The 23,215-nt window shown below is 45.4% G+C and overlaps 1 protein-coding gene across 5 annotated transcripts in view; it reads left to right on the plus strand.

The window, feature by feature from the left end:
- ELK3 (ETS transcription factor ELK3) overlaps nucleotides 1-23,215 on the plus strand; it is a 62,831-nt gene that overhangs the window by 17,527 nt on the left and 22,089 nt on the right. The window contains exons 1-3 of one of the 5 annotated variants that reach the window (XM_038756896.1): nucleotides 7,341-7,382; nucleotides 8,677-8,985; nucleotides 14,445-14,653. In XM_038756896.1, the coding sequence (XP_038612824.1) occupies nucleotides 8,811-8,985; nucleotides 14,445-14,653 (384 nt within the window). In that variant the 5' untranslated portion in view covers nucleotides 7,341-7,382; nucleotides 8,677-8,810. Of the gene's footprint in view, nucleotides 1-4,792; nucleotides 4,873-7,340; nucleotides 7,383-8,676; nucleotides 8,986-13,384; nucleotides 13,460-14,444; nucleotides 14,654-23,215 lie in introns of those variants that run through there. The other 4 variants (XM_038756899.1, XM_038756900.1, XM_038756897.1 and 1 more) reach the window with 4 other exon arrangements.

Here is a 23,215-nt window from a genome sequence, read left to right on the forward strand (position 1 = left end):
AGTTGGCAACATATGGTAGTGTTCGTTTGTGTGCTACTGTCCGTGTCATGTTGGGAGTTTAAACAAACCTGAGATATGAGGCAAAATAGAACCAGATCTGTTAAGTACAAACTGGGACAGATGGAGGAGGCCAGGTTTCCTGTGGCCCATTTTCCAGTTTCCTGCCTGCAACCTGCAGAAATAGAGGAAGCCAAATGTTAACGAGAAGGAGAACTTAACAATGTACAGGATCTTTCTGCTCAGAGCAACATGATTTTTAGCCACAGTTAGAGCCCAAAAGCAGAAAATGGACAACATCAACAATAACAATAATAAAGAAAGTACACATGGTGTTTCCAGACTGCGTCGTCTGGAAAGGAGAAAGACATCTGTTAAAGGAGAAAAGTCTCTGGCCTGTGGAGCAAGTACTTTACTGTAACTGAGTCTTTGGGGAGACTGAAGGAAATCAGGCTGGTTTCATAGTGTGAAACTTTTATAGCTGTCTTGTTCACAAAAGAACTTATGCTTTATTTTGAATTGAAAAATCTGCCCTCTTTGGCCAGGATTTTCTGTGCTTGGTGACAATTTATTTGCTTTTGATCAATCCTGCCCGTTTTCTTGTAGCCTTCCAATAACAGTTTTGCCCAAGAATTTTCAAAATCCAGATGGAGTGATTGAAGAGCTGGGTATTTTGTGATGACTCCAGCCAGGATACAGTGCTCTCCTGGTCCTAATCTCTCCCTCTTCTACTCTGTTTGGGAACCGAGCTGGAGGATTAGTCACATAGGCTCAGTTTGGTGGACCTGGGGCCTTCCTGTCTGTGCTTAGAGTGATCCTGAAGTAAAAGGAGACAAATAAATCCTTAATGAGGTCATATTGAAGGCACATCTCCTCCAAGAGGACTTCCCTGACTGAGCCCCCCTTTTCTCTTCTCCCACTCCCTTCTGCACCACCCTGACTTGCTCCTTTTGTATTTTCCCTCTCCCAGCCCCACAGCATTTACATGCATATGTGTAATTCATTTATTTATATTAATGTCTGTCTCCCCCTGCTCTAGACTTTAAGCTCGTTGTGGGCAGAGAATATTCATTCAATATGTCTGCCATTATATTGTACCCTCCCAAGCATGTAGTACAGTGCTCTGTACCCAGTAAGCGCTCAATAAATATGACTAAATGAATGAATGAATGAATGAATCCTGCCCCCATGTCCTCAGTAACCTGCTGCTGCTGCCTTAAATTTGGGCAGTTAGCTTAATTGTCATTTAGAACGGATGGTGCGCTTTGAATTCCTAGTTTTCCTCATGGTCATCCATTCCTTATCTCTCCCCATGGCATTGAAGTCAAGCAGTCTCTTTTCCAGTTTGCAGATGGGGAAACTGAGTTCTAGGAATATCTTGATTTGTTTGCAGGCACCCTGTGACTGAGCTGTAGAGCAAGATCAAGGTTCAGAGACTTTGTCATTGCAATAATTCTAACTTGTCACTTTGGGTAAGAGTCTGCTGAGCAAAGCCAATCATTTCCAAATGTGTTTTTCTTTAAAGCAGGGTGACACGAGTTTATAATAATAATAACAATAATGGCATTTATTAAGCACTTACTTTGTACAAAGCACTGTCCTAAGTGCCAGGGAGGTTACAAGGTGATCAGGTTGTCCCACATGGGGCTCACAGTCTTCATCCCCATTTTACAGATGAGGGAACTGAGGCCCAGAGAAGTGAAGTGACTTGCCCCAAGTCAGCTGAAAAGTGGCAGAGCTGGGATTTGAACCCATGACCTCTGACTCCAAAGCCTGTGCTCTTTCCACTCAGCCACGCTGCTGGAATATGCTGGACTACAGAACCATTAGCGTTCTGTGGAGGAGCCCCTCGCAGTCTTTGTCATGGCATAAACCACTCACCTGCCACCTTCAGAGCGGGTCTTCACTCCCAGTGGGGGCAGGGAAAATATTCCTTTCAGGAAAGTGGTCAATTCCCTGACTCTAGTTCCCAGAATCTAGGAGCCATGAGAGGAATGAATAGTGGGAGAGACAAAAGGAGCCTTCTCTGCCAGAGTTGCTATTGGGATCGGGGTCCTGGATTATTGCTGTCTCTTCCCAATCCCCATGGCTCTTAAGGGCAAGATGTTGATCCATGACTTAATTACAGGTGAAATCTGGGCTTTCTGAGGGCCTATGTTTTAGAACAGTGAACTAGGAAGTGGGAGAAGAAACAGAATAAATCCAAGACATAGTCTCTGGCTTTAAGAAGCTCACAGTTTAATTCTGGTAATTAGTCAAATCAGTCCTCATAGCCTGTTCCTCTAGGCTTAGCCAAAGTAAATCTTTCTCCTATCGCTTCCATCGATGTTGATTCCACCACTATTGTCCATCCCCATCTCTCAACTTTGGCGTAATCCCTTGTCTTCTCTCTCTCTGTCTCTGTCTCTCCCACTCTCTCTTTCTCTCTGTGTCTCAATCCCCATATTCAGTCACCAAATCATGTCAGTTCTATCTTCACAATACCTCTTCCTCTTCATCCAAACTGTCACTACACTGGCCCACAAACCTGTAATATCCTGTCTTGTCTGCTGCATCAGCCTCCTCACAGACCTCTGTGCTTCCAGTCTCTCCTCTCTCCAGTCTGAACTTCACGCTCCTGCTCAGATCATTTGCACATAGCTTCCCACTCCTCAAAAACCTTCAGTGATTGTCTATTCCTCTCCACATCAAGCAGAAACTCCAGACCGTTGGCTCCAACTAGTCAGTCAGTGGCTGTGTATTGAGCACTTACTGTGTACTAAGTGTTTGGGAAGATAGTAATATTAAAATAATAATGGTATTTGTTAAGTGCTTACTATGTGCCAAGCACTGTTCCAAGCGCCACCGTATAATAGAGTTGGTAAAAGCGATTCCTGCCCACGAGGAGCTTGAAGTCTACAATTCAAAATAAATTTCAGAAAGGGGAAATAGTATAGGGATATTTACATAAATGCTGTGGGCATGGATATCAAAGTACTTGAGGGGTACATAGCCAAGTGCATAGTCAACAGCGAGAGAACGGTGGATAGGGAAAATGATGGCTTAGTCAGGGGTGGCCTCATGGTGGAGATGTGATTTTAGGAGGGTTTTGAAAGTGAGGAGAATGGTGGACTGTCAGTTATAGAGGAGGGAGTGCCAGGCCTGAGGAAGGATGTGGGTAAAGGGTCGTTAGTGGCATAGATGAGATCGAGGTACAGAGAGTAGGTTGGCGTTAGAGGAGCAGAGTGAAGTATACAATCGGTTCTCTCCCCGCCACTTATCCGCCCTTTTCTTTCTACACCCCAGCTTGTGCCCTTTACTTTCTTGGTCCACACTACTCAGTCTGCTTTGTTCTTGTCTCTCTCCCTGCTTGCCTCTTGCTCATGACTTCCCCTCTGCCTGGAACTCTCTCACTCTTCATGCCTAGCAGTCTTCTGCTCTTCCCATCTTCAAAACCCTCATGACATGACCTCTCCAGGCGGCTTTCTCTAATTAATCTCATATCCTCACCCTATTCAATCAATCAATCAATCAATCGTATTTATTGAATGCTTACTGTGTGCAGAGCACTGTACTAAGCGCTTGGTAAGTACAAGTTGGCAACATATAGAGACAGTCCCTACCCAACAGTGGGCTCGCAGTCTAAAAAGGGGGAGACAGAGAACAAAATCAATCAATCAATCAATCAATCAATCAGTCATATTTATTGAGCGCTTACTATGTGCAGAGCACTGTACTAAGCGCTTGGGAAGTACAAATTGGCATCACATAGAGACAGTCCCTACCCAACAGTGGGCTCACAGTCTAAAAGGGGGAGACAGAGAACAGAACCAAACATACCAACAAAATAAAATAAGTAGGATAGAAATGTACAAGTAAAATAAATAAATGAATAAATAAATAGAGTAATAAATATGTACAACCATATATACATATATACAGGTGCTGTGGGGAAGGGAAGGAGGTAAGACGGGGGGATGGAGAGGGGGACGAGGGGGAGAGGAAAGAAGGGGCTCAGTCTGGGAAGGCCTCCTGGAGGAGGTGAGCTCTCAGCAGGGCCTTGAAGGGAGGAAGAGAGCTAGCTTGGCGGATGGGCAGAGGGAGGGCATTCCAGGCCCGGGGGATGACGTGGGCCGGGGGTCGATGGCGGGACAGGCGAGAGCGAGGTACAGTGAGGAGATTAGTGGTGGAGGAGCGGAGGGTGCGGGCTGGGCAGTAGAAGGAGAGAAGGGACCAAACCAAACATACTAACAAAATAAAATAAATAGAATAGATATGTACAAGTAAAACAAATAAATAAATAGAGTAATAAATATGTACAAACATATATACATATATACAGGTGCTGTGGGGAAGGGAAGGAGGTAAGATGGTGGGGGGATGGAGAGGAGAGGAAGGAAGGGGCTCAGTCTGGGAAGGCTCCAGACTGAGGCCATTCCCCACCGGCCCCTCCATTACTGCCTGTTCAGCACTTCTGCATCACCTCAGGACTTGGGTACTCACTCCTCTTCCCACGGTAGTGTATATGGCTTTAAACTCTGTTGCTTTCCTCCACCTGTATTCTATTTTAGCGTTTGTCTTCCTTGCTAGATTTTAAGCTCCTTGAGGGCAGGCATAATGTGTACTGGCTCTATTGTTTTCAAACAAGTGCTTAATATTGTGGTCTGTACAGAGTAAGCGTTAAATAAATACTGTTGGTTGACTGACCGAAGTGGATTCTCCTCATCTGTGACGCGTACCTACGCAATAGCATTATGAGGCGAAGGGGAGAGAGGTGGCAGGAGGGGCCAGCATCCATGGTTGATGTTCTAAGGGGGAAAGCATTTTGGCTCATTCCAACAGCTGCCCACAGCTGAAACTAGCCCATCCCTAGCCTGCTTCATCCAGCTAGTTGTGGTAAGTTGTGGTAGCAGTTTCTGGGGTAACACTGACCGCTCATAAGAAAGATTTGATAGATAATTTTGGTGACGGTTAATTGGCCAGCCATGTACGCTTCCAAAATCAAACCACCAACACAGACGTTGATGACGATCCCAGGAAACTTCCTGTTTCAAACTGTTAATGAATCGGAGAAAATGTATACTCGAAAAAGATGTATCTGTGCTTTTGGTAAAAACAGATTCATTGCTAGAAGCATAGGCGTTGTCATTGCAGAAGCTGTCAGTATTGTATAAAAAGCAGTTCAGTTTTTCCTCCAGTGGAACTTGCTTTCAAGCATTAGCTCTAGAAAATTTTGGAGCCGAATTTCTAAAAACAAAAGGTTTAAGAGTTCTGAAGTGTTTTTGCGCTTTTAATGTTTCCACTCCAAAGAGACTTTCTTTTCTGAAGTGTACTACTGTGTCTAAAATATCCATCAGTGTATTGGCCTGAGCCAATAAAATGCTAATGATTATTTTGTTTAAAAAATGTAAAAGATAATTTGGGGTTAGAAACGTGGATGATTAGGCAGTGGTTAGCCACACAAATCAGTGACTGGGATTCAGATTAATTTTCATTTATGAATGGCCATACAGCTATTCCCAGTCGACTCTACCTGAACAAGCCCCCTTCTCAATTGTCTGACCTTAAATTTTCATATATTCAAATATGAATTTGTTTTATAGTTTAGGATGGCTTCTTTTCTCTAGGATGATAGTACCACTGGAGTGAAGAAACTCAGGGTAGATGAATTCAAATTTCAAAGTATAAAGTAAGAATGAATACCAGCATGTCCTCCCAAAATTGCTTAGTACAGTGCACTGCACACAATAAGCGCTCAATAAATACAATTGAATGAACGATTGACTGTGTCTTCTAGACTGATTGTCTAGATTGATTGTCTTCTAGACTGTGAGCCCACTGTTGGGTAGGGATTGTCTCTATATGTTGCCAACTTGTACTTCCCAAGTGCTTAGTACAGTGCTCTGCACACAGTAAGCGCTCAATAAATACGATCGATTGATTGAATGAATGAATTCTCAGGAATCAAATGAGGAACATATCCATGCAGCCCACTGTTGGGTAGGGACTGTCTCTATATGTTGCCAACTTGTACTTCCCAAGCGATTAGTACAGTGCTTTGCACACAGTAAGCACTCAATAAGTAAGATTGATTGATTGATTGATTGCAGGTTTCTAGGCCAATCAGTTATTTTCATGGAGCACTTACTGTGTGGGGAGAGTTGGTAGACATAATTCCTGCCCTCAAGGAGTTAATGGTCGATTAGGGGAGGCTCTAGGTATGTGGGAAGAGCGAAATGAAAGTGTGGTCCTTTTTCCATAAACACCATTCATTGCTAACTACACACTGAATTAAGGCAGTTTCTTTTGTAGCCACAAATCGCCTTTAGAAAAGGTTATGCAACGTCACATAGTAAAATCACAGGGAGGAATATTTTACTTCCTCAGAAGAGGAACCCCCCCCCCCACCCCCCAAAATTGATACAGGTCCTTAAAATCCTGAGAAATGGGAATTAGAGAAGCAGCGTGGCTCAATGGAAAGAGCCTGGGCTTTGGAGTCAGAGGTCATGGGTTCAAATCCCGACTCCGCCAATGGTCAGCTGTGTGACTTGGACACGTCACTTAACTTCTCTGTGCCTCAGTTACCTCATCTGTAAAATGGGGGTTAAGACTGTGAGCCCCATGTGGGACAACCTGATCACCTTGTAACCTCCCCAGTGCTTAGAAGCGTGCTTTGCACATAGTAAGCGCTTAATAAATGCCATTATTATTATTATTATTATTATTAATAAAAGAAATGCTGAAACCTAATTATGTGGCAGTATTGAGGCACAACTTTGTTGATAAGAAGCTTTGTGCCATCTTGTGGTAGACGCCAAACAAGACACCCTGACAGTCCCCATGGAAGTAATTCCATGATGCAAGTGGCATTCCTCCCGCCTTAACCAGCCCTCTTTTAGGATTTCCCAAGGATTATGACCAAGTACCATCAGCTAAAACTTATAATCTGAGTGGAGGAATGCATAAGGGAGTGGGAGACTGAAGACTGGACTTTAGTCCTGGCTCTGCCACGGATCTGTTATGTGATCTGGGGCAAATCACCTAGCTGATTCTGTGCTTCGGTTTTCTCAGCTGAAAAAGGAGGATAATAATACCCGCCCCTCCCAACTCACAGGGATTTTGCGAGGATAAAGTAAAACAATGTGACAGTGCTTGGGTAAAAAAAAAAAATGAAAGTGCTGTACGAATAAAAAGTATTATTTATTGGAAGAAAAGGAGTGTGGGTTAATCTAGAGAAAATTATTTAATGACCAAACAGGGAGCTACACGTTTTTGGTAGATTCCCCCTTAAGATTTTTTGTCATGTCAAGTGGAGAGGTTTTTTTTATCGCCCTAACTCACCTGTTTTGTCCTTTTAATTCCAGGTAAAAACCTGGTTTTGTGACTCAAATGGGATGAAGCAAGAGGTGAACAACTCACATCTAGTGCTCTCTCCTCTCTCCTTTGGCAAACTTTCCCTCCCTAGGGGCTTCTCCCATTCACCTGAGTGCAGAACAGGGAGTGATTGGATGGAGGAGGAGCTGTGCGTGGGAATGTTCACAGCTTTCCTCCTTGATAATGTGCAGCTCCTAATGCAGGGCAACAGTGTGTGGTTGTTTTATTTTAAAAGTTTGAGACGAGAGGTGTCAGTGGATCAAAGGTGACCAGTTGTAGAGAAGCAGCATAGTACAGTGGATATAGCACAGGCTTGGGAGTCAGAAGGCCATGGATTCTAATCGCGGCTCTGCCACATATCTACTGTGTGACCTTAGCAAGTCACTTCACTTCTCTGGGCCTCAGTTACCTCATCTGTAAAATGGGGATTGAAACTGTGAGCTCCACGTGGGACAGGGACTCTCTTCAACCCGATTTGCTTGTATCCATTTCAGCACTTTAATAAAGTGCTTGGCACGTAGTAAGCACTTAACAAATACCATTATTATTATTGTTAGTTGTTATCTTGGTGCCACTCCAGCAATGACTTGGGTTATCTGGGGAATAGACTGGCCATGGCTATGTATCGTGAATGGATATTTGTCCATGACCCCAACAGCGAGGCGATGAGTAGAATGAATTTCATGTCTTACAAGCAATTTGGCAGAGTTAGTGGGTAATAATGATAATACTAATAATAATGGTATTTGTAAAGCACTTACTATGTTTAAAACACTGTTCTAAGCGCTGGGGGGGTTACAAGGTGATCAGGTTGTCCCACGTGGGGCTCACAGTCTTCTTCCCCATTTTACAGATGAGGTAACTGAGGCACAAGGAAGGCAAGTGGCTTGCCCAAGGTCACACAGCTGACAAGTGGCAGAGCAGGGATTCGAACCCATGACCTCTGACTCCCAAGCCCTTGCTTTTTCCACTGAGCCACGCTGTTTAGTGAACAGAGGAAGCAGGATCTAGGGGAGTTGTGGTTGTGGGGGGATCTGATCATATGTGGGTACTCCAAGGCCCGGTGGAATCCGTATGTACTTTCCCAAGCGCTTAGTACAGTGCTCTGCACACAGTAAGCACTCAATAAATACGACTGACTGACTGAATGAATGAATCAACCAAAATGGGAGCAGCACACTAATCCTGGGCTACTATGGGCGGGTGGTCCCACATTTCCTTGTGGTAGCTCCATCTCCATTCACTCTTGGTCCTCAGGCTTGCTTGTTAGCCTGTCATTAGGTTTAATCCTCATTAGGTCTAATCCACACCTCCCTGCCTTTTCAGGGAATGAAACAGCCAGCAGTAGGAGAATGCCTGCCGGACTAGGCCATCAGTGGTGATGGTTTCTGATTAGAGAGCGACCTAGAGTTTTTTGCGCAGTGGATGGGCTCAGCAAGGATCCTGCAAATATCTGGCTAATGTGGGCAGCCAAGACCAAAGCGGCTACCTTGGCAACTTTCTGCTGGAATATGATGCTACGGCACTGCATTGGCACTGTGTTGTGCTCACTTGGTCCGGAAATGGATACTGCTCACTTGTTTCTTTCACGGTCCCAGCGGGAACACCACTGGCAGAGACAAGAGAGAGCAAGAGGTGCTACATGAATCACTTTTACTGTTCCAGGAGCCGTTTTGTCCTGCACATTCCCAGACCTGAAATCTTTGGTCTGGACTGAGGTCTCATCCATCATCATCATCACTGTCATCATTTTTTTAATGGCATAATCATCATTAGGCTGATTATTACTGCCAATTGGGGTGATGGTTAGGTCACTCCCCTTGTCTCCCTCATTTCCTCCCCAGACTCAGAACCCGTTTCACTTCAGTCCTCCAACCCACTTATCTAAACAGGGACTACCTCATTCTCTGAGCCATTTGCTCTTGAACTCTGCGGATGGCATTGTTCAATAGCATTTGAAAGCTCATGGACAATCTTGTTCGTAGCAACGAAATAACGAGCGACTGTTAGCATGCTCGGTGACAATCTAGGGAAAGACACATTTGCAATGCATTTTCTGTGTAATGGAAACAGCTAGTTTTAGGGGAGGGCAAGGTGGGTGGTCTCCTGGAGCCTCCAGATGGAAGGGGCTGCTGTTTCCATGTCCCGCCCCTGTTGGCGAGGGGCACAGCCCCCCAGAGCAGAGCTCCCTGGTGGATCTTCCTGCCTCCCTTCCTTCTCTCCTGTTTCCAACAATGAGGGAGTGGGGCAGCTTTGAGCAAGCTGGCTTCTTGTGGCCTGAAGGACTCAGGGGTTCAAGAGTGGATCTGCCTTTCTTCTTTGGTAGATTCCCTGTCTCCCATAGTAGATCATAACCTCCTCAAGGACAGGGTTGGCAGCGATAGGGTCTATTCTGTTGCTTTTTCCTCAAGGTTTTAGTGCACACAGTAAGTGCTCGATAAAGCTACTGATGATGATGATGGCGAGGATGATACTCCTTAAGGACTCCGTTACTCACCCCACCCCCAGCCCCATAACACTTCTGTACATATATATCCGTATTCTCTGCTGCTTCCCTTACCTCTATTTCAGTGTCTGTCTCCCCCATTAGATTGTAAGCTCCCTGAGGGCAGGGATGATGTCCATCAACTCAAATGTACTCTCCCAAGTGCTTAGTAGAGTGCTCTGCACACAGGAAATTCCATTGATTGAATCTAGTTCTGCTCATTAACCTGTTCGACTTCCTTAAACTCTCAGGTTAGAGGGGGCGGTTTAAGGAGCGGAACTGTTCAAGGAGTGGAACTGTTCATTTAACTTCTCTGTGCTTCAGTTGCCTCATCTATAAAATGGGGATTGAGACTGTGGGCCCCCCGTGGGACAGGGACTGTGTCCTACCCAATTTGCTCGTGTCCACCCCAGAGCTTAGTACAGTGCCTGCCACCTAGTAAGTGCTTAACAAACACCATAATTATCATTATTATAAACTACTAAAGCAGCAGGTAATTCTGGTCTTTTAACCTTCTCTCTGCCCCCATGAATGAACTGCCAACTGCCCCCTGGAGCTCCCACAATACCTACTCCAGCGTGGCTTTTGTTGATACTGGGCAGTCCTAGCTTTATATTTACACCACCAGTGGAATGGCAGGCATTTTGGGCCCTGTCCTGAAAAGCTTTTCTTGTAACTGGGTGAGCATTTGTGAGTGAGTGATTACTGTACACAAGTTCCAGAGAGTACAGCCCACTCAGGAGACACAAATAAAATACTCTACAGATGATAAACAGCACTTTCCCATTAGCTTGTGAAACTCCCGTCATTCAAGAAGAGAACACCGGACCCATTTTCTTTAGGTATCACCAAAATCTCGCACACTTTAAGATGAAGATCAAGCCAGGTACTTTAAGACCAACTTTCCAGAAGACAACGGGTTCTTGGTGGGAAGCAATTTTGGTTAAGATGAATGTCATGTACAAATGTTCAGCTTTACAGGACATTGGTTTTAACTTTCCAGTATTAGCCTCCTTTATGGCCCAGGCTTCAGTGTTTGGGCAGGGGAGCATAGGAGTTTCAGGGAGATGGGGAGACAAGTTGAAAAGCCATGATGGGAAAAAAGGAAGGAAGTTTGAAAAGGGCATAGGGGGTATGAGTGGGAAAAACCAAGGGTTTCGGAGGTTGGGGTTGGGGGGGTTATCCGATCGCCCGATGGGGATACCGGTGAGAGCTGGCATATCCATTTTATTTCTGCTGAAGTAAAAGTTGGCTACCCTATCATACACACTCACTCACTCAACACAGATACATCACTCTAGTGGTATTAGCAGACGTAAGAGAGCAAGCGAGGAAGCTGTTGCTTTAGTCAGCTCGAGGGTGCCCTGTCACATTCAAGGTGGTCACCGTTGGGGACATCCTTAAGATGGCACCCCAGACTAGGCTGTATTGTAGATGGCCCCACACATGCACAGCTTTCCCTTTGATATTCAGCACATTTGGCGGGTGTCTTTGTTCCCTTTCTTAGTTGTTCTCCATCCCCCTCATCTCTCTTGCTGCCTCCCAAAATAAAAAACATCCATCCCTGAGATCTGGGCTGGGATGTGTATATGGGGGTGTAATGGCACAGGCCAGATGGGTGGGCAGTGGTGGTGGGGGCATTGTTTGGCTTGGGAGGAAACTATAGAGTCAGTGCACTTCTGTCCTCAGGCTAGGGATGAGAGGAGCCAGAAGTGAGATGACCCAGCTATGCTGAGGGGAGAAAGTGGCACAGCCCCCTCAATCAGTGGTATTTATTGAGTGCTTACTGTGTGCAGAGCACTGTACGAAGCACTTGGGAGAGTATAGAGTACAATAGAGGTGGTAGACACAGTACCTGCTTCTATCCACTCCAGTGCTTAGAACAGTGCCTGGCACATAGCAAGCGCATAACAAGTACCACAGTTATTATCATTAAGGCCCTTAGAATCTATCAAAGGAGGCCAAATCAGCCTGATGGCTGAGCAGAATTTTCTGCCACCCGTGGGGGTTTTCAAAGTGTGAGTTGTCTGGCGTCCCCCTCCACTGAGCTTGGTGGGCACAGCAGGGGTTGGGCTGGGAAGTTGGGTTGCCCTGCCATCTCCATCGCCACGCCTGGGGGGTATCTGCATCCACTCTGGATGCCCTCAGAGTCCAAGCCCCCTAAGCCCACTCTCCCAGGGCCACCAGAGGCTACCCAGGCCCAGGGTGAGTGGCCCTGAGTGGCTGGGTGAACTATCAGGGGGCCCTTAGATGCCCCTTGCTGTGGCTCTTGGCTGGCACTGTGCGGTGACGTGAGCCACCTCATCCCACACACTGCTGTCTGGTCATGTGAGAAGTGGGGGTACCTCAGCTCTTGCCTCCCAGCATATGGCCCCCTGAAATTTCCACTGAGCACACCATTCTGGGTAATTTTGGTAATATAGGGTTGTCAATCCCCATTTGTAACTTTGCTCCTCATGGAAAAATTGGTTCCGAAATGGAACATTTTGATTTAAGACGGTTTACAGGAACCTATTGTGTTTTCTATCCAGGGACTGCTAAATCCAGCTTTTTTTTTTTAAACCACTAAAATTCAAAGTTAAAACACTCAATCTAATACCTCTTTTCTAATTTAGCATCCTGCATGGATTGGGGGCTGAGTGACAGGAAGCAGTGATTTCCTTGGGTAAACTGCTGGAAAAACCATCAGACGCCTGACATTGGGAAGGGTCTTGCCTGGCCTTTTAAGTGTGGCATTTCTGTTTGAGAATACGCCTCAGATTTATTGCAGCTAGGGAAACTATTGTTCCAGTCTGGAGTTTCTCAAAGTGGGGTTCCCGAGGGACTTGTGAGAGGATTGCATTCCCCTCTCCTATAACGCCTGGTGGCCTCCCAAGCCACTCCTTCCATCGCTGCCCCCTGCCCAGAGTGGGGTGGGGGGCCGTCACTCAGACTGGGTCTCCTCTGGCATAAGGGATCTGAGATCGGCCCCTCATCCTCCAAACTGCTCCGTGCCACAAGCCCCCTCTCTTCCTCCCTAGGGTTCCCTCTTTTTCTCACTTCTGCCCCCTCCTTTCCTCCCTCACCACTCTCCGCTGATGCTGCCCCCTCCCTCTCTTCCTCACTCCTGCCCCGTCTCTACCACCCCCTCCCTTTCTCACTACTACTACTACTACTAGTACTACTACTACTAATTATGGTATTTGTTAAGCACTTAACTATGTGACAGGCATTGTACTAAGCACCGGGGAGGATACAAGCAGAGCGGGTTGGACACAGTCCCTGTCCCAAATGGGGCTCACAGTCTCAAGCCCCATTTTACAGAGAGGTAATCGAGGCCCAGAGAAGTGAGTTGACCTGCCCAAGATCACACAGCAGACAAGTGGCAGAGCCGGAATAAGAACCCATGACCTTCTGATTCCCAGGCTTGTGCTCTATTCACTACGCCATGCTGCTTCTCACTTCTGCTCCCTCCCTTCCTCCTGTCTCTTCACCTCCTTTCTCACTACTGTTCCCTCCATCCCTGTCACCAGCTCTGGGGAGGAGCCTCACCCCACCTCAGGACTGGAGTGCATCCCGAGCCCCGGGATCTGAGCCCCGGGATCTGCAGCCTGCTTTCCAGATCTCAGAACATGAACAGCTTGGGTTAGTTTTCCACACAGATCTGTGTGTCCGGAACTCTGAGTTGCCTGAGGACCATATAGCAAGGCACCGTTACAGTTTTTGTTGCTATAACAGTTTGATGATTCCTCTTTATCCATTATAATTCACTATTCTGATTCATTTTCACTGTGAACATTTTCCAGTGTGCCTGTCACCCCCAAACCCCTACACCCCCACACCCTCTCCAGCGTCAGGAATGCCTCTTTCAGAGACACTGTCTGTGTACTTTCTAGTTCCTTGCAGTAGAACATTGTAAGCATTTGAGTGTGATTACAATTTTTATTTTTATTTTGGTAAAGGAGTGATAATCAGCATTGAAAGTCAGGTTAATCCTTTAGATGGTCAAGGGCTTGGAAGCATTTGAGATCTCAGGACAATAATCTAATTAAAACTTCAATTTTGGATGTCCTAATAGCTTAGAATGGAAACTAATGAAAGTAAACATTTTCTCAGCAATTACTAGGTTGCCTTTGTGTAAGTCTTACCTTTGTTGTATTTATTCGTAATAGTTAACTTTTGCCAGGTGATGCTTGCACATTCTTCCAGGTTCCCAGGGAAGGCCTGCATGACCTAGTGAAAAGAACATACAACTGGGAGTCAGACCAGGATTCTAGTCCTAGCTCTGCCACTCGCTTACAGTGTGTGACCTTGGGCAAGTCACTTAACTTCTCTGAGCCAGTTTCCTCATCTGTAAAATAGGGTTAAAATACCTGATCTCCCCTCTCCCTTAAGCTGTGTGTGGGACAGGGGCTGTGTCCGATGTTATGATCTTGCATTCACCCCAGTAGTACATCAATCGTATTTATTGAGCGCTTACTATGTACGGTGCTTGGCACATAGTACCTTGCTCAATAAATACCGCTACCACCATCATCAACATCAAGGCTGTATCCGAGAGCGTTGTTGGAGCCTGAGGGTGCTGGGGTTTGGCTGCTGTCGCTCACCTGAGCTTTCTCGTCCCTTGCAGGTATGGAGAGTGCAATCACACTGTGGCAGTTCCTGTTGCAGTTACTGCTCGATCAGAAACATGAGCACTTGATCTGTTGGACATCAAATGATGGCGAGTTCAAGCTACTCAAAGCGGAAGAGGTGGCCAAGCTGTGGGGACTACGAAAAAATAAAACAAATATGAATTACGACAAACTGAGCAGAGCCCTCAGATACTATTATGACAAGGTAAACCTTTTGCCGTGACTGAGACGGGCCGGGAAGATACAGTGCTGTCTTCTGAGTTAGCTGCTGGTTGTGTGTTTTGAGCCAAGTTGGGAAAATAAAATGAAGAAAAATGTTTCTAATGATGGGAGTTTTCTGGGGATAGCTGGGCCCCAAATCCATCAATCAGTGGTTATTTGTTGAGTGCTTAATGTGTGGAGATTACTAAACGCTTGGGAGAGTACAGTACAACTGTTGGTAGACCCATTCTTTCCTGTTCACAACAAGTTAACAGCCTAGAGGGGGAGAAAGACATTAGATCATTAACGTCATCATCGGTGGTATTTATTGGCATTTATTTATAATTCACTGCAAAGTGATACTGAAGCAGTAATAATAACGGTATTTGTTAAGCGCTTACTATGTACCAGGCACTTTACTAAGCACTGGGGTAGACACAAGCAAATCAGGTTGTGCACAGTCCCTGTCTAACGTAGGGCTCACAGTCACAATCCCCATTTTACTGAAGAGGGAACTGAGGCCCACGGAAGTAAAGTGACTTATCCAAGGTCACACAGCAGAGAGTTGGCCGAGCCGAGATTAGAACCCATGCCCTTTTGACTTCTAGGCTTATGTTGTCTCAACTACGCCGTGCTGCTTCTCCTGTTAAGGTACAGGACCGGGTCACTTTTAATGTGATTCCCTGCATTCCAAGTTACCCAGTGAGGACGGGGACCTGGGGTCTCAGGAGGTAAGATTGCCTGCTGGGACAGGGGCCACAAATTCTGATCCAGAGATGACAGTAGCTTTTTGCTTCAGTTTCTATTATTTTATTCTCTTAATCAGTGTACCAAAAGTAGGAAACTTCTCTTTGTGTCAGGACCCAGCTGGTTACATTTCCTCCATAAGCAGATACCCACCAAGTCTTGTGAGGGTTCTTGCGTGTGGTGAGCCCAACACAGATGTTAATCCTGGGCTGGAGGGAACCTTGGAGAGTCATCTGGTCCACGGCTGTCACAGTCTTGATGCCATCATGATGAGGTTGATGTCAACATGATGATTTTGGCACCAGTGTTGGTTTCACATTGGCCCTCCCTTCCCTTATTTGTCTCTTATTTGTTAACAGTTACAACAACAAAAACCGTAACACCGTCTTACTGTACGGTCCTCAGGATAGAACCGTATCCCCCAACAAAAGCATGAGGCAATGAAAATGGCTTTGAGGCTTTGGAACTGACTGTGTTCCAACATCCCCATAGATGTGTCCCTGTCATTTTTGCCTTTGGTGATTCTTCATGGTCTGTAGGTGGCCCAGATGGAATTGCCAGAGAAGTCAAATCCGGCCTTTGGGAAATTCAAGTCTTATAGACAGAAAAGACTGGATGCTTCAGGTGTCCTGAAGACTTTCAGTTGGGTTGGAAGGTTGATGCAACTTTGGTGCCACGTTGTCCTCCCTAAGGTCATGCTAGCCTTCTTAATTCAATTTTCGCTATTTTTGTCTATCCTTGAGAAACTGGACAATGTATTGAATACTAACTGAATACAATTACTACTCCAACTATACATATGCCTGGGTAGTAGAACCTGGGAACGGCTTTTGTCCCTGGAATGCTGATGGAGATCCTTGACCGTGGGGTGAATTTGCCACTTGTGGGCTGGCAAATGATCTTTGCAGTTCAACCCACAGCGCTCTACTGATGCTGACTCCTTAGTAGTGCTTTTCTACCGCTGCTTTCCTTACTGCCACAGCTCTAGCAGTTCAGTTTCTTATAGAGATGGGATGTGGGTGGAGCCGGGTGGGAAGATTGTAAGTTTGTGGGCGGGGATTGTATCTTCCAACTCCATTGTGCATTCCCATTCATTCATTCATTCATTCAGTCATATTTATTGAGCACTTACTGTGTGCAGAGCACTGTACTAAGCGCTTGGAAAGTACAATTCGTAAACAGATAGAGACAGTCCCTACCCGTCATTGGGCTCACAGTCTAGAAGGGGGAGACAGACAACAAAACAAAACAAATAGACAGGGGTCAATTCGATCAGAAGCACTTAGTAAAGACTCTGCCCTCATTAAGTGCTCAATAAATACTATTGATTGATTGATCGATCATCAGGGACCTCCTAGCCTCTTTGAACACCTTGAGGATCAGCTTGGCCTAATGGATAGAGTACGGGCTTGGGTGTCAGAAGGACCCAGGTTCTAATCCGGGTTCCTCCACTTGTCTGCTGTGTGACCTCGGGCAAGTCACTTCACTTCTTTGGGCCTGAGTTATCTCATCTGTAAAATGGGGATTAAGACTGTCAGCCCCGTGTGGGTCCAACCTGATTAACTCGTGTCTACCCCCATGCATAGAACTGGTCTTAGCACATAATAAGAGCTCAACAAATACTATCAAAAATACAAAACAGATGCCAGGGTTTTCTGTCCAGCACATTTACTGAACCCATCTCTGTGAATGGCAAAGTGACATCCCTGGTTTCTGAATCCTGCTAACCAAGTTGTTCTGTTTGTGGGGTTTTCCTTCGTTTTTGTTCTTTGTCAGAGTTTTATTCGTTAAGTCTTGGGTGACATTGCAGTCAGGGCTGGGCTTGATAGGGAAATGTACCCAACTGATTGATCTGGTGGGCAGGCACAGAGAATATTATGCCTATCATATTATATTTCAAACACACAGTGCCATAAATCATGCATATAAAAAACTACAAGCCTATGGCCAACTTTTATGCAGTAGAAAGAAAAAAAGTAACAGGACGGTTTATTTAATTATATTGGCAGCTTTTAGATGTGTATATTGTGGTTTTGGAGTGTGTATACTTTATTACTACAGTGCTTAGTTACTGCCCATGTCAACAAGTTATAAATACTTAAGAGGTTGCAATAATACCTGTAGATAATGATGGTAGGTTGCGAAGTTCAGCTACTTAAGTGGTGTTCGATATTAATTTTACTGTTGGGCTTCAGGATTTATAAAGTGCTAGGGGAATTATCCACATGGCTGTCGTAAGAGCAGCTAAAGAGCTATTTCGGTAAAGGTGAAATACAAATCATAGTTACTAACAGACTTTCATTTGAATTGTCAAGTTATTTTAAGAGATGGGAGTAAACGTGTATGGATTAAAGTTTGATCCATTGAAATTGGAGAGAACAATGCATTCCATAATGCATATAGCAACACCCACTGACGATGGAGTGTCCTGTCAAAGGGTGTGTTTCGGAGGGGAGGTGATGCAGGCCTGAGAAGCTGCACAGAGGAATTGATTGAAGTGCTGGTGGGCTTGTAAGGGACTATTCACACTCCCGCTATCCCTGTTGGTCATTGAGGCACGGAGTGAAACGAGTGGGATAGATATGCAGCCCATTGCCTAGTGCACGTGAAGTTTTTAGTGAAGAAAACGCCCAAGTGACCCGCAACCTAGTGCCAATACTTAATGCCACAGTACCATAAACCTAAAGGCACTTTGGTCTTTGCCTTCCTCATTAGCCAACTATTTTTCAGGATTTCATCTTCAGTGGTATTTTTCAAGTGCTTACAGTGTGCAGAGCACTGTACTAAGTAGTTGGGAAAGTACAATATAACAATATAACAGACACATTCCCTGTCCACAGTGAGTTTACAGTCTTGAACCACTGTCCACTTGGCAAATGGCCTAGGTGGCTCTGCTTCTAAGTGCTGTGTTCTTTCCCCTGGACCACCATCAACTACATGTAATAAGAGTTGAAGGCAAACTAAAAAATCAGTATTTACCTACAAGTTTGCAAGAGGGGAAGGTGATAGGAAATCTGAGCAAATTTTTCAGATCCAAAAATATCTTGATTGCCCTAATCCATTGTCATGTTAGCCCACTTTTAAAAGTGCTGAGTGTTTTGGAGAACAGGGCTCGGTTAAAACAAACCTGAAGACTGATCATTTTCTTCCAGAGGGCAGAAAGCTTCACTTGCTAGTAGCTTTGTCAAATCATTTCATTTAAATTGTATGTGTTGACAAATATTTGAATCTGAGTTGTTTTTTTTTGCCAGTAGTTGTGCATATTATCCTGGACAGGTGCAGTTTTTTTAGTTAAAAAAATGTAATAAAATCAAATATTTTCATTTTGGCACTTAGGACAAAAAAACAATTCCTCAGTATCAACAAAAAGTACTTATTAAATTTAACAACATGCCCTTGGTGTTGTGTTGGGGCAAGAATAAAATCAGTTAAATAGAACTGGTCCCTATCACATCCTCACTGGCAACCTGAGACAGGCGGCGCAGGTGTAGAAACAGATAAAGACCGAACGGAGTCCTGTCCTTAGATTACGATAGGCTTCTGACCCAAGAAATGTCGAGAAGGGCTGGAATGTCATGAGCTGGTGTCAGCCCTCAGAAGCATCACCCCCGCCAAAATTCAGACAGGCCCATGCCAGCATAAAGATGATGCTCACCTAACTTCGGGGAGCCGGTCTTCTCCCCAAGTGGGACTGGAGTCTGCACAGCCCAGAAACCTGCATTTGAAGCCCCAGCCTGAGGCTCTCAAGCTACACTTTGTTTGGCCAATATTATCAAAACAAGAGTCCAGGCTTCCTCCTGGGAAGCACTACATCACCCATCCTCTAAAATACTATAAGGTCTAAGCAGCATGAGAAACAGTGTGGCCTAGTGGATACAGCACGGGCCTGGGATTCAGAAGGACCCGAATTCTAATTCTGCCTCTGCCACTTAATAATAATAATAACAGCATTTGTTAAGCACTTACTATTTGCAAAACGCTGTTCTAAGCGCTGGGGAAGATTCAAGGTGATCAGGTTGTTCCACGTGTGGCTCACAGTCTTAATTCCCGTTTTACAGATGAGGTAACTGAGGCACAGAGAAGTCAAGTGACTTGCCCAAAGTCACACAGCTGACAATTGGCAGAGCTGGGATTTGAACCCATGACCTCTGACTCCCAAGCCCGTGCTCTTTCCACTGAACCACGCTGCTTCTCTAGCGTGCTTCTTACTCTAGACCGAGTGACCTTAGGCAAACCACTTCACTTCTCTGTGCCGTAGTGATCTCTTATGTAAAATGAGGATTAAGACTGTGAGCCCTATGTGGGACATGGACTGTGTCCAACCTGATAGTCTTTTATCTAAGACGATCCATAGTCCTTAGTGCAACATCTGGCACATACTAAGCACTTAACAAATACCATTAAAAAAAAAAAAGCAGCTCCTGGCCCCAAATGCAAGTTTAGCATCTGTGGTGTTTAGGGGCGGGGATAGGCAGCCCATCTCATAAAATACCCAAGCTACCAGAACAGCTTCCTCTGGCATTTGCTTTTCTTTAAAATTGTATTTTAGCGCTTACTATGTACCAGGCACTATAATAAGGCCACCTAGTGAAGATAGGAAGTTTTGTGCTTCTGTTGCCTCAGACACGTCCCATGCCCCAAATGCAAGTTTAGCATCTGTGCTGTTTAGAGGCGGGGATGGGCAGCCTATCTCATAAAATACCCAAGCTACCAGAACGGCTTCCTCTGGCATTTGCTTTTTTTAAAAAATTGTATTTCAGCGCTTACTATGCGCCAGGCACTATAGTAAGGCCACCTAGCAGGGATTTAGAAGCTGGAGTGGCCCCAAGACTAGGGTGTCCTCCCCACTCGCCCCACAATTAAAGCAAATGTCTGAGGAAAGCCCAAGTGTCAACCAGCTTCGATTTGGCAACAATACGGTGCCCCTGTCTATAGCAGCCCGGGCGCCATTGGGCCTGGGTTGAGTGCTCTTGCTTCCAACGTTTTCTTTGCCAGAAAATCCAGAGAAGTCCCTTCAACTTTCACTTCTCATCATTTCCCACCCTCTGACCGCAGCTGGGCAAATTCACGCAGTTTTCTTTGCTTCTCGATTTCACTCTGAATACTAGGTTTTTGTCATGAACTTATGAAACGTAATGGCCCTTCCCCAAAGCAACCGGCTTTGACGCCAGGGTCCAGATTGGAAAACGAGATAGGTGGATGAAGATGACATTTGGTGGGCCCAAGGCGGAACTGAATCACTGTACTAAAAATGAGGAGGGACTGGCGAAAGGCCGAGTCTCTCCTCAGCAGATCGCGTTCGGCTTCGAAATTGGTCTGGACAAACTTTTCCCTGGTTTTTCCTGACTAGACTGGAACTGGCACAAAGTGGGGTTGTGGCAAAGAATCCTGGTCCCCAATTTCTTTGGTTTGGTTTCCACTCCCCTTCTCTGCAGATGGTCTTCCATTGTGGACTTTTCCTTATATTGTTATATTGTACTCTCCTGGGTACTTAATTCAGTGCTCTGCACACAGTAAGTGCTCAATAAATACGAACGATCGATTGCTGGCATGGGGCTGGAGCAGAGGAAAGGAGATATTACTCACTTCAGGGGTCAATTGTGTCCAGTGCATTAGCAGTCAGTCACCTCCTCCTTGTCAGAGAAAACGACAACCTCTGGCAAAAGGGTTAATAAGTGTAGCATGGGGGGGTCCTGTATTTCTGGACTGTTGTAGGCAAATTAAGGAGGACGAAGCCCTGTTTCAAGTACCTGTGCTCAGTAGGAAAAATATGGAGATATTTTATTTGGGGAGGAGTCTTTATTTCACAGTACTTTCACTTCAGAGGAATGTAAATGAAAAGAGCTGTGAGTGTTTATGGAGAGTCCCAGGCAGACAGAGCTCCTGGTTCAGTGCAAGTCAGCAGCTATGCCAAGGAAAATGGCTATTATTTTTGGTGAGTGCTCAATTCTAGTATAAGAGCTATGAAAACACTGCACTTGCCCTTTCATAAAAAAATCTGGGCCGGGACCAGGCAATCCAGAAGGGATTTCTGCGTTGGCTGTGTTCTCGGCTTACGTCATTTCAGAAGTCGACGAGTGTCGGGAGCAAACTTCATTTTCTGGAAAGGTGATTTTTGGTTTGACTAGTCACCCTGCAGTTCACCGAAACTGCTCATCCCTTTCCTCCTCTGCCCTCCCCCCTACAACACTTGAAAAAATCCCCATAAATCATGTGATATTCCCTGGTAACAATAATAATAATAACTGTGGTATTCGTTAAGCACTTTATATATGGCAGGCACTATACCTAGCCATGGGGTAGATATAAGCAAATCAGGTTGGATACAGACCCTGTGCCACATGGGGCTCACAGTCTCAATCGCATTTTATAGATGAGAAAACTGAGGCACAGAGAAGTGAATTGACTTGTCCAAGGCCACACAGCAGATGATAGCCAGAGCCAAGCAAGGCTGTCCATGAGGTGCGTGTGTGTGTGTGTGTGTGATATAATGGGAGTCATCTCCCTGTCGTGTATTCCAGTGAAAGAATGAATATTCCAGAATGGGAGCCTGCCTTTCAGCCTGTGAAGAATTGGGGGTGATTGCTCTCGAGCCGGAGCCCTTCTTTAGAGAGGCTTTCAAAGGCTCTTGGGGTCCCCTGGATCCTGATATTGGTTCTGCATACAGGGACGCTTCACCATCGTAGGGCAGGGTTGTGGAAAGCAGTTGTGTCTGTTTATTGTTATATTGCACTCTCCCAAGCGCTTAGTACAGTGCTTTGCACACAGTAAGCGTTCCATAAGTACGAATGAATGGATGAATGGATGAATGAATGCTCAGCTCGGCCCTTGGATAAATAACACGTGCCTCTGTTAGGTGAGCAGACAGACACCAGTTGCTTTAGTAATAGGGTGCGGCTCTGCTTTCCAGCATCTGTACATCTTCCCTCCACCCCAAAGCAGACACACGGGCTGTGGCATCCACCACCAAGCTTGGCTCCGCTCCAGGTAGCCCTTTAACGATACACATGTGCGGCTAGAAACAGTGGAGATCAGCTGGAGGGTCTGGTTAATGTCTGAATCACCTTATGGGCTTATGTCATATGGCTTCTTCTTGCAGACAATGTTAGCAATTCCCCCCAAAAGTACCCCTTGGCTCTGGAATCGCTCACATCTGTCTCTCCCCTCACCCTTCCCCTTCCCTCGCCCCCTCCCAACTAATTTGGTTGTGGGGAGTTTTCTTAGCAATGAATGTCAATTGATGACCATTTTAGGCCCGATATGCAAGTTTTGCCTCCAACTAAATAAAAACATGATGTTTCCCCAAAGCATTGGAGCTATATAAACCAGATGTAATTCTGCCTACTCTCTGACAGAACGTATTCTTCAAAAACATTTGTTGAAGCAGTGAAAAATATTCATGCCCGTAAGTGAATTCTTTTTGCCACTTCATTATGGTTATGTCCTGTTGTTGCCCCCTGAGAGGATGCAGGGCCTGATGTACCAGAGGCATACTGGAGATGTGGATGACCTAGGCTGCTTTTTCCCCTCAGGCCTCCTTATGAGTTGCCGGGATTGGTGCCCTGAAAACACCGTTTGAAAATTACCTCTGTGGCATGTTCAGCACCTTACCTGCATCATCATCAATCATCAGTTGTATTTATTGAGCGCTTACTGTGTGCAGAGCACTGTACTAAGCGCTTGGGAAGTACAAGTTGGCAACATATAGAGACAGTCGCTACCCAACAGTGGGCTCACAGTCTAAAAGGGGGAGACAGAGAACAAAACCAAACATACTAACAAAATAAAATAAATAGAATAGATATGTACAATTAAAATA

This window comes from Tachyglossus aculeatus, chromosome 14 (assembly GCF_015852505.1).
Source record: "Tachyglossus aculeatus isolate mTacAcu1 chromosome 14, mTacAcu1.pri, whole genome shotgun sequence".
In the NCBI taxonomy this organism is placed as follows: domain Eukaryota; kingdom Metazoa; phylum Chordata; class Mammalia; order Monotremata; family Tachyglossidae; genus Tachyglossus; species Tachyglossus aculeatus.